Source organism: Dermochelys coriacea, chromosome 6 (genome assembly GCF_009764565.3).
Source record: "Dermochelys coriacea isolate rDerCor1 chromosome 6, rDerCor1.pri.v4, whole genome shotgun sequence".
Taxonomy (NCBI): domain Eukaryota; kingdom Metazoa; phylum Chordata; order Testudines; family Dermochelyidae; genus Dermochelys; species Dermochelys coriacea.
Window position 1 is genome coordinate 19028439 of NC_050073.1, and position 15709 is coordinate 19044147.

Genomic DNA, 15709 nt, shown 5'->3' on the forward strand with positions numbered 1-15709 from the left:
TTCCTTATTTCTTTCTTTTTGCTCTTTCTGGTTCTGCCCAGTGCTGGAAGCATTGTGAGTCTTCTTTCTTGGCATTTCCAGTTTGTTTGGAAATAAGAACTCCTTGATATTTTATTTTATTGAGATTTAAGTCCAATTTTGCAGACCTAAGATGTTCTGATTAGGAGTCAAACTCTTGAATACTCATCAAGCCAAGCTTCTCAACTGTTTGAATTTCACTCATGATTAATAGTGAGGGGGGAAATTGGAAGTTCTCACTCTTATTCAATCTGCCCTTCTGCCTAATCTATTTTTTTCTGTTCTGTCTCTCTAATTTATCTCTAATGCTCCCATCATCATAATATCTAGACCTCTGTGAGTTTTTTCTCCTCCTTTCCTGCCATATAGTTCTGGTCTTCTTGGATCTGGACAGTAACATTTGTGAAACTAGTTATGTTCCCAAAAATACATACTAAAATTTGTATTAAGAATTTCCAGAAGCACTTCCTTATGATTCTATCAATGCTGTACAATTATGTAAGAAATAACACATAGCAAATCCCTACACACACTGTTGTCAAGCACCAAATGCCTTCAGCCACCTGGCAAAATTGGTATCCAGAATAAGTGACTTTCTTGAAGCTTTTTTTCTCTAGTAGATACTGTTTTAGTATACATTACAAAGTTGTCTATCAAGCCCAAAGCTTTGTACATGTACTGGACGCTAGGGCAGACAGAATCTTCAGTAGCTAATTAGATTGCTCCTTTTAAAAATTGTGACTAGAATATTGAGTTTGTCTGCACAAAGTAGCGTGATCCCTTCTTGTCTCCCCAGTTTTAAGGTTAATGTTTGTGGTCTGTTTCCCTCTGTATACGTGAAGTTGCAGTAATTTAAACAAGTTCTCTTTGCTTGCACACAGATCTTGGTTTTCAGATCAGATGGCACTGTGCTGCTGAATGAACTGGAAGTGCACTTGCCCCATGTTACAGGTAAGGAATGTGACCACCTCTCCAATGCACATCTGATGTTAAGGAAAAAGCAAGCTCTTTATGTGTTAGAGCCTTTGATGAAAGAAAGGCAGAGAGCATTTCCTGAATGTTTGTGCTGGAATGAACTGGATTGCAATGTAAAGAACTTGAGAGGAAGGGGTTTTGAGAAAATACATGGAGGAATGTGTGACCTAACCACGAGATGGTGGCTCTGTGTACAGAGGTTAATCAGTAAGGATGGAAGAATGGTTTTGTGATTAAGGCACTGGCCTGAGCCCCAGTTCTGCACAGACTTCCCGTATGACGTTGGGCAAACAGCTTAATCTGCCTGTGCCTCACACAAATAGATAGAAATGAACTTCACTGCCAGCATATGTTCTGTATAGGACCAGGAATGTCATATTTAACTCAGGTAATTTTTACCCGTATACTTTGGTTAGGAGAGAGAAAAAGATTTCTGATTTGTATCTATCACTTAAATTCCAACAAGAGGATCTTTTTCCTCTTGTTTCCTCTTTTCCCTTTAAGTACTCTTTTCAAGGCTGGCGGTCTTGGGGACTGATCTTAGGTCTCTCTGTCGCTGAGCTGACATGGATAGAAAGCTCAGTGGAGGTATATTTTGGGTATGGAGCTTTAATGAGGCAGTTACTTTATATTTGTGTCAAACAACACCCTGTGGCGTTGCGCAGATCAGTGCTGATGGCACACAGAAAGAGTCACATTTAGCTTTCTTCCGCTAGAAAGATGTTTGCAGTGAGGCAGAATCTGTGAGGGTTGTTGTGGGAGATCAGTAAACAGAGAACAGAGGATCTTGAAGTAACCTCCCCCAAATTTGTAAATCCTTTTAGTGCTGCTTATTGTGAATGTTTAAACTGTAGAGTTACCAGCTCCATAATCAGCACCACTTCTCAGGCACTGCCCCCCTTCTATTCAGTTGCATAGATATAGGGGAGGGAGGACAGACACACATGGAAGGAGAAGTTTGTAATTGCCTGGTAGAAAGGATCCAGATCAAAGTACTCTACAGAATGAACAATATAATCTACAGGCCACATATTAAATAGCCTCACCTTAGCATACGACTCTTTCTGGGCAACATCACAGAGGCACCAGTGGGCCTGGCTCTTCCAGTTTATTTATTTTGTAGGGCTGTTCTGTTGATTTTTCCACTCAGGCTTGATAATGCTGTATTGCCTATATATAATATTTTCAAGTGTGTCAGAGTTCAGCTGTTTTTGAGTGTTTTATGAACAGCTGGCACATACTGAGAGCTGGTTTAACATTCACCCAGTTCAGTTCCTGGGGATAAATAGCCACAGCCACAATCAGTAACAGCTATGGTTTTCAAACCTTTCCATATTGTGACACTCTTTTCCATAGTGGGACTCCTCTCCCATTTAGCAATATGGGAAGGTCAGGGTAGTTACGACTTCTGAAACCTGTTTGTGACTTAGGTTGAAAATCCCAGTTCTGGGGAATACAGGTGACTGGAAAACCCTATGCTAAAAAATATATGGGTAGCTTCAAAAACAACTCTTCTTTTTGTTCTTTGGATTTGACTTCAACTCAAGCATCAATTAAGTTCAGTACTTGTATATTAGAAGCCAGGAACGTTTAATAGGGAGTTCAATTTTGGGATGCTACTTTTATTCAAGAGCTACTTCTTTTTAAGATTTACAATTGAGTAGTGCTTCCATTTGATATAATATGACATACAATCCTTTCCTACACTGATTTATGGATGTAGAACAAAATGAGGAAAGCAATCTCAGTCTCCATACTTAAGGGCGTACATTGATCACTGGGTGAGGTCCAGAAGAAATGTTCCCTGCAGTGTAGTATTGCACATGACAGGGATTTAACATCTTTCCCTGAGCTATCCAGCATGGCCAATATCGGAGAGAAGACACTGAACTAGATAGACCATTGGTCTATTCTGGTATGGCAATTCCTCTCTCTATTTGGGGGGATATCCAAAGTCTTATCATTAGTTGCTCCAGATATCTTGTGTTAGATTGAACTGGTTTTAAAACAGGAATCTGACTGGAATAGCTTGTCATTACAGTGGCAGAAACTTATGAGTCACCATCATTCTCCTCTCAAAAGGATAGTGGGAGTTACCCCTTTAAGTCACTATCACTGCTGTCCATTTCATTGTACCCAGCATTCATTGTGATATCTGAGGCACCAAACCCTTAAGTAAATAGACCAGCCCACGGAGGAAGTGGAAAGAACAAGGAGGTCTTCAAACAGAAACAGGAACAAATGGTAGTTAAGCGGGGGGGCATAGGGAGGGAGACTCTTACTTATTGTTATACTGTTATAGGCAGAGGTAGTGATTTTTCGAAAAAGCTTTTAATACAGCAGTATATAACTCAGCCCTGTGAGCCGTCATGCCACAGAGCGGCGGAGATCTGTTTGATTCCTGATCCCACACAGTCATCATAAGTAGCTGGGTTGTTAGTATAGGAGGGGCTGGCACTATAGCTAAGCAGTCAGTGTTCTTCAGAGCAAAATAAGAGAGGTTTGTGTCACAGGTCCTGAGTTAACTGTACCTCTCATACCTTCTCCTGCTCTGGGAGGGCACCCCACTTATGTCTCAGGCATCCAGACATCACCTTTCCTGGGGCAGGATCCCCCACAACCCTCTCCCTTCAGAGGGGGTCTTAGGCTGCAGACTTCTGCAATGAACTGTGATTACCTCAGCAGATCTGACTTCAGTCCAGCACCTGCTGTTCTCTCAGTGACAGTGAGGATAGGGTTAATAGTGACCAGCCAGCCCTCATAAAGCCAAGTACTAGTTATTCAGAACAAAAGCATTTAAAAAAAACCCCTATCTTTAAAACTCTGAACAGTTTATATGCATGTCTGGCTCACCAAGCAATCACCCATCTTCCACATGGAATCTCGGGTAGGTTTTAAAGTATTTTGGGCCCTCTCACAAAGTCTGTCTCTGGACACAGACTCATGCAAGTTCTTGGATCATGTGGGAGAGAATATCTCCCAGGTCCGGGCTGTCATTTTGTACAGTTTCAAGTCCTCTGCCTGTTAAGACTTTTTGAACTAGGTCAAACCAGTAGATGCTATTGCCCAGAGGGTGCAAAACTTTACAAGATTTGTTACCTGCATGGTTTTGGTCTTGGGGATTTGCATTAATTACTATCCAGTGTCTTTAGTTCCTGTGGGAAGCATCCTTTGAGCCAGGAATACAATCACTAACTAGCACATAATGAAAAATGTAACATTTATAAAGTTGATACAATAGTCTTTGAATATTCCGTGTTTTCATAGCATTGGATCTATCAGAATCTGATCCTTGGTCCTCTGCCTGTTGCTGTTTTCAGGTCAGATGGTGACTCAGGCTGCTCATGTAAAGTGTTGCTTTCAGCAGGCTAATGTTTTCCTGTCTGTGACATTTCTGGATGATAACAGAAAGAGGTGATAAAAACAAATAAAAAAAATCAGGGAAACATGACTTTTCTTTCCTTTTCCAGCAAGCTTCTCAATTTTCCAGCCAACTTCATACCATCTCATTGTGCATACCTATTTTGGTCTCAAGCTACAAATCCAGTTGGTTCCAATCATGCAGCTGTTTGTGATTGTGGATCAATCTGCCCAAGGAAAACTGCAAGGTAAGTGCCTACTTATGTCTACTTCTAAAGGAGAAAGATGCAGCCAAAATAATTACAACTGAAATGCTGTGTGTTCTTAACATTGATGGTGAGATGTGTCTGTGACTGGCATAGCAAGAAATTGTGAGCTAATGAATTCTTCCATACTAATTAAGATACTAAGGGAACTGTGTGCCTGTAAGATACTAATATAGACTTAAGGAATGAACACTTTTTCATATTTAGTGATACATATTTTTTAAAGGGCACCGGCTCTAGAGACAGAAATGCTTAGCTGGTTGAATATAGAAAGAATGAGAGCAGAATCCAAAATTTCATGAGAGAATGGCCCCACAGCTCACACATTTTACAGATGAATTATTGATATTACAGATTAAATAAACCCGTCACCCCCCTGTCAATGCAGAATGGATCGCGGGAATATATTCCACACTCCTTTGTTCAGTCTAGTTTTAAATTACTTAAAAGTGGCCAGTCTTGGGAAACTATTCCATAAAAGAATGATAGGGAGAATCCCCCAAAACACCGAACACCAGTTGAAGACCACCTGCCCCAGAACTTGGATTTTTAAAGTGAGACCCCCCCAAATGCCTACTTTTTGTGATTGCAATTTTAATACTTAGTTGGAGGAGCCGTCTGTTTGATGTTCTGATTGTTAGTCATGTGGTAAATCATCCTTTTCCTCTTTTGTTGCTCTTTTAGAAGAAGAATGAATAATAATATTTTTTAAAAAACACATTTTTTTCTCAACAGGTCTTTGTGGGAATTTCAATGGCATAGAATATGATGATTTTAAAACAGCTGGTGGGCTGGTAGAAGCTACAGGATCTGCCTTTGCTAACACTTGGAAAGCACAAGCCACTTGTAAAGACCAAGTGGATCATTTGGAAGACCCTTGTGCTCTCAGCTTTGAAAGCGGTAAGAATACTACATTTTCATAGATCCTCTTTCCTCCAAATTCTATATCTCATACACAGTCAATCAAATAGCAGTCTCAAAATAATAATCTTTATTTAGATTAAGGCTGACAAGTTAATAATGTGTGTGCTTGTCTGATGTACTGTGGGCTTGCACATGCCAGCTAACAGATGCTTCCCCTTGAGAGTAATTGATTTTCCTGTAGTTAAGGCATGCAAATGGGCTGTGGAAGACCCAAGGTTAAGTCCTTGCTCTGCCTGTTTCAGATGGTAATAAATATAAAATAAGACTGTTATTTCAAAATGCCATTAGTCATTTATGGGACTCTGGAGAATTTACGTGGCAATGTATCAGATTCTTAATCTGAGGGTCCAGTGTTCAGCTTTCTGTTCAGGCCATAGGTTTTGATCCAATGGCTGGAAGTTGAAGCTAGACAAATTCATATTGGAAATAAGAATATTTTTAACAGTGAGCGTAATTAATCATTGGGACAATTTACCAAGGCTCCTGGTAGATGCTCTATCACTGATAATTTTAAAAGCAATATTGGATATTTTTCTAAAAGATCTGCTCTAGGAATTATTTTGGGGACGTTTTATGGTCTGTGTTATACAGGAGGTCAGATTAGATGATCATAATGGCCTCTTCTGGCCTTTGAATCTGTGACTCTATAAAAGAGATGGACAGTTCAGTGGGAAATTGCAGGGGCAACCCTGTGTTGAAAGACACAGAAGAAAAGTTGTTAATATATTAAAATATATGTCTGGAGTAGTGGTGCACCTTTCTTAGCATTATTGCTTCTTTTTATGTTCCGCTTGGATTTGTGATCCTCTGATCATGGGTTCTCAAACAATTGGAGGCTAGAGGAAGACAATTCTGTGCAGGCAGACTACATTAATAGGATATGATTTCCACTATGTGTTTGCCGTTAGGTATTTGAATCAGAGACTGTGGGCCAAATTTATAGTGGTTCTGTGTGATCTCTCCACTCCCAGAAAAGTTTAGGGTTCTCATTTTTATCATTTTGTTGCTTGGGTCAGATTATTTTGCATACTGTAATGTGACAATATGGTGAAACAGGGTATGATGCAAGGAAAATATTTGTTCTCTCTCCTTTTGTTACAGAAAATTATGCTGAATATTGGTGTTCCTTACTGAAAAATTCAGAATCTCCTTTTGCCAGATGTCACTCAGTCATTGATCCTGTGGAATATTATAAGGTGTGGATTTTATACTATACTGACACCTTTTGGCATTGGTCTAATACAAGTCTTAATACATATACATATGTTCAAGGGATTATTGTAACTTGGCCATAAAAATTGGTTCAAATTTTGTAATGATTACCTGTCCAATGGCATTGAGTGCATCCCTGATCTCCTACAATAGGCTTTCTCATAGAATGCTAATTTAGAAGATGGAAATCATTGTGCTTTTTTGGGCGGTGGGGCTTGTGTGTGGTGAAAGGGCACTATAGAGTCTCATTTTCATATGAGAATTCAAGAGAGGCAGGAATACTGAGCCATGACAGTCACATGTTAAGCCAGCCCTTAACCATTAATCTATTTTGTGGTTTAATAAACGATAATTTGAGTTTACTTGATCCCGAGATAAACAACAACCCATTTATGTGTCATTTTATTCCTGGTCTGTTTCCCTCTGTTTTCAGTTCTGTTGAGGAGGGATAAACAAACCAATCTGGGGAGAAAAGAAAGAACCCCCTCACTTTTACTCATTTCTATAATTCGGTCTGAGCTGAACGTTTGTGAAGCTCTTAACCCATTCAGCTAATTTATTTGCTTTTATTATTTTTAATTTCTGTGTGCTTGTACATTTCTGAGTTGTGACTGATCAGGAAATAAAAGTATCTAAGTTCCCTTTAAAAAGGCTGCTGTTAGGAAGCTGGCTAAACATTGGACTTTCGAAAGGTTTGGCTGTTCAGATAAGGGCTGGTGAACTATCCACATTTTTCATGCTTAATCAAACACACTCTGAGCCTTTTGGGGTTTGTCCCTCAGCTCTCTGCTCATCTGCTGTGCTCTCTGATTATGGGAGTGAATGAAAGCCACATGGGAAAGAAGGTACTGGGTGTTCTACAGTTACTGTACTGGAGCCCCAGTTTTCACAGTCTTCCTTTTATGGTTCTAATCCTCCTTCTGCAGGCTTGTTAACAACCTCCTTCTTATTTGTCTCAGAGATGTAAATATGACACCTGCAGCTGTAAGAACAGTGAAGAATGCTTGTGTGGAGCCCTATCCTCTTATGCAAGGGCCTGTGCCTTCAAAGGAATCATGCTTGGGGGCTGGAGACAAACCGTCTGCAGTAAGTGATGACACTGTAATCCCCTTGAAATCAATCATAGGAATGGACAGAGTGTACCTGACTACAGTTACATTAACCTCAGTGTTAAGAGTTTAGAAGTGCCTTGGAGATGCCCAATACAATTTAAGGGGACAGTGTCAATAATTTTGAATAGTTAAAGCTGTATTCTTTAAATGTCCTTCGTTTATAGGACAACTTCATGAACTGGGGAGCAATTATTTTCCCTATCATCATCTCCTCTACCACTTCACAAACACTGATCTGTCTTCTCTTTGTCCAGTGGAATATAAGCCATCGTGGCTCTTCCATTTTATTTATTTTCTTGGGTGTATACTAGCATTATCAATGGTATCATCAACACTGGGAACTGGGCTTTGTTAAATTGTGCTTCTGTTGGAGGGTTATAGGGCTATGAAGCAACAGAGAAAAAGATATTATTATTGGAAAGCAAATTCCAATAGCAAAAGATCAGTTAACTAAAGGGAAAAGAAAAAGAAATAATGCTACGTGTATTTAATGGATCTTTTCATTGCTTCCTCTATATACTCAACTCCCATTTATAATAAAAGAAATTATGCATGTTCATTAAAGGAAGAATATACCCTTTAGAATAGAAATAGTATTACCTCCTAGATGGTAATTTGAAAGGTAGGACAAAGTGAAGGCAACGCTATTTATTAGTTGCCATAATTTATTCTATAATACAACGGGAGGGAGTCCCTTCATTTTTACTATTATATACTGCCTGGGCAGAGATCAGAAAGAAATATTTAAATTCTATAATGCCCAATCAGGGCTTTTTTATTTGCCAGTATAGCAACCATTGGTCTTTTTCCTCCTCTCCAGACAAAGAAGTGTCCTCTTGCCCAGCATCCCAGGTCTTTCGTTACAATCTGACCACATGTCAACATACCTGTCGCTCCCTTGCTGATGGCGAAAAGCACTGCTTGGAGGGCTTCATTCCCATTGATGGCTGTGGCTGCCCTGATAACACCTATATGAATGAGAAGGGTAACTGTGTGCCCATCTCCCAGTGTACATGCTACTATAAAGGGTCATACCTGGAACCTGGGGATGTCATCGTGAAACAAGAAGAACGCTGGTAGGTTATTTTATGGCTTATCATTTGTGGATTGTGGAGGTGAAAGTCCCCACTTTTTATCTTTGCTTATTAAATATACCATATATTGATATCTATGGTGATACCATGTAGATAAAAGGTATATATTACCTGCCACCACCCTAGCAGAACAAAACATCATACTGCTTTGAGTTAACTTATTAATATGTATGGCATATCTCTTTATTTATGAGATGTGTGGTGGCCTCTTGTGGTAACCATGGACCTGATCCTGCACCACTTAAGTCAATGGGAGTTTTGCTAGGCAATGGGGAAATGAAGCTACATGAGCAATTAGCAGTTCTCACTGAAAACAGATTATTCCATTTCATTTTGCATTGTAACCGTTACTAATTGATACCCATTTAATCAAGATGGTGGAGTTCCAAAACCAACATGCAGGCTCCCAGAAGCAATAGTCTTTTGCATGAACTCTAGTGACTCATGCTGTGAATGGTAAAATATTTCCTTGCCTTTCAAAGAGGAGAGAACTAGGAGATAAGAGTACTAGCCAATGAGGTTATTGCATTTGACTGGAATTGGCATAAAATGGTGAAATGTATTTACATGTATTTATTGGAGGCTAAGGACATGCTCTGAAAGGGTATGACTGTGTATTCCCTTGATTGCTAAAAAGTACAATTTTGAGGATTTGCAGGATAATTTGTGGCCATTCTTTGAAAATCATGAATTTACCATCTATTTATAATGTAACATTCAAAAGTTCTGCAGAACTTTTCCCCAAGCTCACTGTGAAATCTCTGTTGAAATCATGTGGGACTTCATCCCCAAGGCACATATTTCACAAAGGCCACTACTAAATATTATTCCACTAATAGATCATTATTAATGGGTTCATTATTACTTTATCACCTAAGAACATACCACAGCAATAGGGAAATTTTGACAGTCCAAAAGAATAATTATCTGGCAGAAGTAATAATCTCATTTGTTCATTTATGCCTCTGCAAATTGTTCTCAGATGTTTATCAATTGAAAACATTAGGCTTACATTCTATGAATTTCTATCTTCTCACCCTTTGTAGTGTTTGCCGAAATGCAGTTCTCCATTGCACTCAAGTGAAGATAATAGATGACAGTAAGTGAAATGCTTTAGAGAGAAACATCTCAGTTTCTCATTTGAATTTTCTTCTTGTATCTCGTTCCCTTCTGTGAAACAGTCACCACCTTTCACTTTGCTTTTGGCCAAGGATTTTACCTTGTATTAGAAACGATATTTTCATTTATTATTTTAAGGGGTACACACTGCTGTTTCTGTCTCAGTATCTAATACCGCTCCATGTCTTTTCTGTTCTCTTGATCTTCAAAGTTCACCCATCTAACATGGTATCTTTGTTTTACAGAGTGTCTATCCCCCAAAATTCACTTTGATTGCAGCAGTGTCAAGTCTTGGTCTTCACAAACCCCTCTGCAGCTAAGCTGTCATACACTGGATACTGACTATGTACGTTTTCATTTTACCTCTGACTATGGCATGGCTTCTTCTTTCTCCTAGTCCCTAAATGAAGCAGTACAAATCTGACCAACATGATCTTTTAGTCTTTTCTCTCTTCTTTCCTTTTATTTCCATCCTTTCTTTTCTTTCATCATTTTTGTTCTAGTTCTCCACTACTTTTTGCCATCCTTTCTCTTTTCACTGATTTGTCTTCTCTTTTCTCAGTAGGAAAATCATGGGTTAGATGGATAGACATTTTGTTTACAATGCAGCAATGTAGTTTTCTGTGTAGAACAAAAGTAAGATAGTCTGAACTTAATATCTTTGTAAAATATCAAGGAAATTCTTAGGCACTCAGATACTAGAGAGATGAGACTGATGGAATTAAATAAATAAAAATGGCTGAGTTATAAAACAGGGAATGAAGCACATGGGATGAATGTTTGTAGAAGAAGTGGGATAACAGAGAAGTCATGTTTTCTTATAAAATAATACATTTTTTTGTCTTATCTTCTTTAGTTCCAGACAGAGTGTGTCTCAGGATGCATGTGTCCTCATGGACTGATTGATGATGGCAGAGGGGGCTGTGTCAAGGAGAAGGACTGTCCATGTATTCATAACAAGGTGTTTTATTCTCCTGGACAGGACGTAAAAGTGGACTGCAACAAATGGTAAGATGCTGTAAAGGTCTCTTCTTTCCTTTTGATGTATGTTTCTTGTAGTAAATGAATAGTAATGAAATGGTTTAAATACCACTGTGATGAGCAGGATATAGGTATACAAGCCTTGATTCTCAGCTCCACTCTGGTTTCTTTGTGACCTGGTATGACTCCCTTTGTGTAAATTTAGGTAATACTAAAACATTAAGGTAATTGTCTCTGTTTATCTCAGGCAAAACTGACAGGTTTTTAGGGTGATCACTGTAACTGAGCTCAGAATCCATCTCTCTGTTGGGGGCATCTCTGATTGGGCAATAGTGTAATTTTTGGGTAGTGTTGATGCGAGAACAAAAAAGGAAGCTGTGCAGAGCTAACAACCATGCTATAAGTTTGTCAGTGGGCCCATTCCACGTGGGGACTGTTGAAGAGATGGTGTCTTATAATACCCTGTAACATAATATTATGCACATGATGTATTCCATGTTGTGTCAGCCAGCTATGTGATTTATCCTGCAGCTTTCAAAGCAGCATACATCAGCATTCAGACTTGCCTTTTCAGATTTCATCCAACTCTTTTATTCTTTCCCTAGTACCTGCCAAAAAGGAAGATGGACTTGCACCAATCATGTGTGCTATGGGACTTGTACTGTATATGGAAGTGGCCATTATATCAGCTTTGATGGAAAATACTATGACTTTGATGGACACTGTGAATATGTGGCTGCCCAGGTAATGTCCAATGGGAGCAGTGAGCAGACAGATCTTCTAAAATGAATGAAAAGTTCTACAACAACATAGCTATCAGTTTGGTTCTTGGACCACCTCTCTTAGACCCTTTTTCTTAAAGATCACCGTTTCTGTGGCAACTGCAGCTTCTGCCAAGTTAAATTTGATATTTGCAACAAATCCCAGCTGTGCAAGGAAATTAATGGCACTTGAGTGAACATTTCTTCTGCTGATGTTGCAGATTGTACACAACTGGGCTAGCTCAACAATGAAAGTTGTCAGCTCAATGCTACTCCAAAACAAGTGGCTGGTTCTGAAATTGGAAAATAAATATCCATATATTTTGAGACATAACTATTGTTTAATTCAATTGTCCCACTTCTTTCCCAGTATTTGGTAAACATAGAGTTAAATGGCACGTGTGTGTGTGTGTGTGTGTGTGTGTGTGTGTGTGTGTGTGTGTAATGGAATTTGAAGAATAAATTTAAATTATTTTAGATTGAAATCAAAATAAATAATATGGTTCCTTTCATTGACTTATGTTTCTTTATTCCACTCTCAACAGGATTATTGTGGCGAGGATCACAGTGGTTCGTTTAGTATCGTCACAGTGAATGTTCCATGTGGAACCACCGGAGTCACCTGCTCAAAGGCTATTAAAGTATTTCTAGGGGTGAGTGGTGGCCATGGATGGGTTCAGCCCTAGAATGCAGCTGATCAAAACTGCCCTTTGCTTGTAGTCATGTTCCTTGAAACTAAAAATTGGTATAGCTCCATTAAAGTGAATGGAACTATGGTGATTTCCACTTGCTAAGGATTTAGGCTGTGGTTTCGTAGTCTTAGTTTCACAATGAAGTCCATCAGCATCATCATTCCAATAGCTTGCCTCACTATAAAGCCAATGCTGTTATATCCCTTCTCTTTCTGTCCTTCAGAGAACCGAATTGAAGTTGGAGGAGAAGCAGTATGTAGAAATTCAGCGAGATGTTGGCGATCATGTACGGTATTGGAATCGTACAGTGGGGCTGTATCTTGTTATTGAGGCCAGCAATGGCGTGATGCTCATCTGGGATAAGAAGACTACTATTTTCATAAAGCTGACTCCTAATTATAAGGTGAGCAACTCCAGGCCTTTTTTCTAAAATATTATGGAATTGGCTGATATGATTATGAATAATTGAATGCAGGTAAATATGGATGATGTTTAATTGTTACTCTTAATAGTGTCCCTAAATCTTGTTTATGTTGATGATTCATATATATCTTGCATTATCCATGATGGCAGGTGCCATTGTATGTTGCTTCTTATGGTATGATCCAGTGCAACAATACCAGTGGGTGTATTGTGTACTATTGCAATATGGATGAGCAGTTGCCTGTGGTTTTCCAGTAGTTGTAAACATTAAAATGCTCTAATACAAATCCCACTGAAGTTCATTAAAATATTCTTGTTGACTTTTATGTGCTTTTTGGATCAGGCCCCAAAAGAATAAACTCTTGGGACCCCAGGCATCATTTTTCTCATCATTATAAACCAAAACTTTGCTCTATATTGTAAATTAAGGGAAAAACAAAACAGGGGCCCTATTTTCCAGACAGTGAGCTATATTGCTAGGCTTGATCTCTCAAGCAGTGGTAGAGGCCAACTTGTATTTGGAGGCATTTCACTATTAGATCACAAGTTATTCATTATATATAATAGTATAGTGTACATGTGTATTTTATATATGTATGACCCTTAATACCAAAGAAATGGCTAAAACATTGTAATTCCCCAATAGAAGACAGAACAAAAAATCACAAGATTGCCACAGAATAAATCCAGCTCTCAAACAATAATGCAACATATTTTACCTTGGGGAAATGCAGTTGTGGTTCAAGTAGTGCAAAGAGTGGCAACATCTCACAGCCTCTGTGTAAGGGACCTGTCTGAAAAGAAACTAAAAGTTCTTTATTGATGAAACGCTTCCAACCCGGACATCTTCCCTTATAAAACATTTGACTTATTTAACAAGAGACTCAAGCAGCCCTTTGTAGTGTTGGGTGCTGTGCACACATTTTAGGACCCCACGCTTGTGCCCATTTATGACTCTGCTTAGTTTGTTTTCCTAAGAGGGTAGATGTTTTCATGACACTTTGCTGGAAACCTTGAAGTAGCTTGAGTAGGGTTAAAAAAAAGGAGGGAGGAGAAAAAGTGAGGCAAAAGATTCCTAATTTTTTTTGCAGACACATCTTGACTAGAAGGATGCCAGCCAATCAAAACCCACTGAAGCCACTGTACTGGCTTTTAAGTTTTATTTAAGGATGCTTTATTTCTTCCTTATTCCATCTTACTCTTTGAAAATGATGGAAATCTGTCTTAAAGATTGTCAGGGTTCCTTCCCCATTCTGAACTCTAGGGTACAGATGTGGGGACCTGCATGAAAACCTCCTAAGCTTACTTTTACCAGCTTAGGTTAAAACTTCCCCAAGGTACAAACTATTTTACCTTTTGCCCTTGGACTTCCACTGCCACCACCAAACGTCTCACCGGGTTTATTTTTGAGAAAGCGTTGTTTTAAAATGCCTTTCCCCACAAAATCCTCACCACAACCTTGCACTCCCCTGCCTGGGGAAGGCTTGATAAAAATCCTCACCAATTTGCATAGGTGACCACAGACCGAAACCCTTGGATCTTAAGAACAATGAAAAAAACATTCAATTTCTTACAAGAAGAATTTTAATATAAGAAAAGGTAAAAAGAATCACCTCTGTAAAATCAGGATGGTAAATACCTTACAGAGTAATTAGATTCAAAACATAGAGAATCCCTCTAGGCAAAACTTTAAGTTACAAAAAAACACAAAGACAGGAATATCCATTCTATTCAGCACAGCTTAATTTTCTCAGCCATTTAAAAAAATCATAATCTAACGGATATCTAGCTAGATTACTTACTAAGTTCTAAGACTCCATTCCTATTCTGTCCCCACCAAAAGCATCATACAGACCCTTAGTTTCTCCCTGCCTCCAGCTTTGAAAGTATATTGTCTCCTCATTGGTCATTGTGGTAAGGTGCCAGTGAGGTTATCCTAGCTTCTGAACCCTTTACAGGGGAAAGGGTTTTTCCTCTGGCCAGGGGGGATTTTAAAGGTGTTTACCCTTCCCTTTATTTTTATGACAAAGATGATCAGCCAACTCTTCACAGTTAACATTTAATAGATGTAGGGCTAAATTTGCAGTGCATTGTGTAAGGGAAAATGTAGTCATGTGCCTCCTATTTATATTAATAGGAATTATGCAGCTAAGTTGCTGCATACCACAATGCGCTGTAAAGAGATGGCTTGTTGTCAGGTGAGAGAAGTGTAGCCACTGTTTGGATCCCTATAAATTGAATGGGAGGCTGCAAAGAAATATAGATATAGTTACTAGATACTGTATGTAGCAGAAAGGGAAGACACAGGTTCTTTGCCTGGGCTATCGGTAGCTTGCTAACCAGGGTGATAAACACACAAAAATAAGTAAAAAGAAAAGGAGTACTTGTGGCACCTTAGAGATTAACAAATTTATTTGAGCATAAGCTTTCGTGAGCTACAGCCCATCGTTTCATGTTCTCTGTGTGTGTATATAAATCTCCCCTCTGTATTTTCCACCAAGTGCATCCGATGAAGTGAGCTGTAGCTCACGAAAGCTTATACTCAAATAAATTTGTTAGTCTCTAAGGTGCCACAAGTACTCCTTTTCTTTTTGCGAATACAGATTAACACGGCTGATACTCTGAAACCTGTCATTAAACAAAAATAAGTTTAACTTATACACATGATTTTGAAGTAAAGATGAAAATAAGTAAGTTACAGAGAGAAATTGTTCCCTCACTTTGTATCTTTGTTTTGGTTCTAACTCTACTGGTGCTCACTTACTGGGCAAA

The 15709-nt window shown here is 38.9% G+C and overlaps 1 protein-coding gene across 1 annotated transcript in view; it reads left to right on the forward strand.

The window, feature by feature from the left end:
* Positions 1–15709, forward strand: part of MUC2 (mucin 2, oligomeric mucus/gel-forming) — a 64268-nt gene that overhangs the window by 15452 nt on the left and 33107 nt on the right. Inside the window, 12 exon segments of the mRNA XM_043516367.1 lie at positions 900–969; positions 4464–4601; positions 5355–5519; positions 6645–6739; positions 7715–7841; positions 8688–8943; positions 10008–10051; positions 10308–10426; positions 10937–11088; positions 11667–11805; positions 12368–12475; positions 12738–12917. Of these exon segments, the coding sequence (XP_043372302.1) occupies positions 900–969; positions 4464–4601; positions 5355–5519; positions 6645–6739; positions 7715–7841; positions 8688–8943; positions 10008–10051; positions 10308–10426; positions 10937–11088; positions 11667–11805; positions 12368–12475; positions 12738–12917 (1593 nt within the window).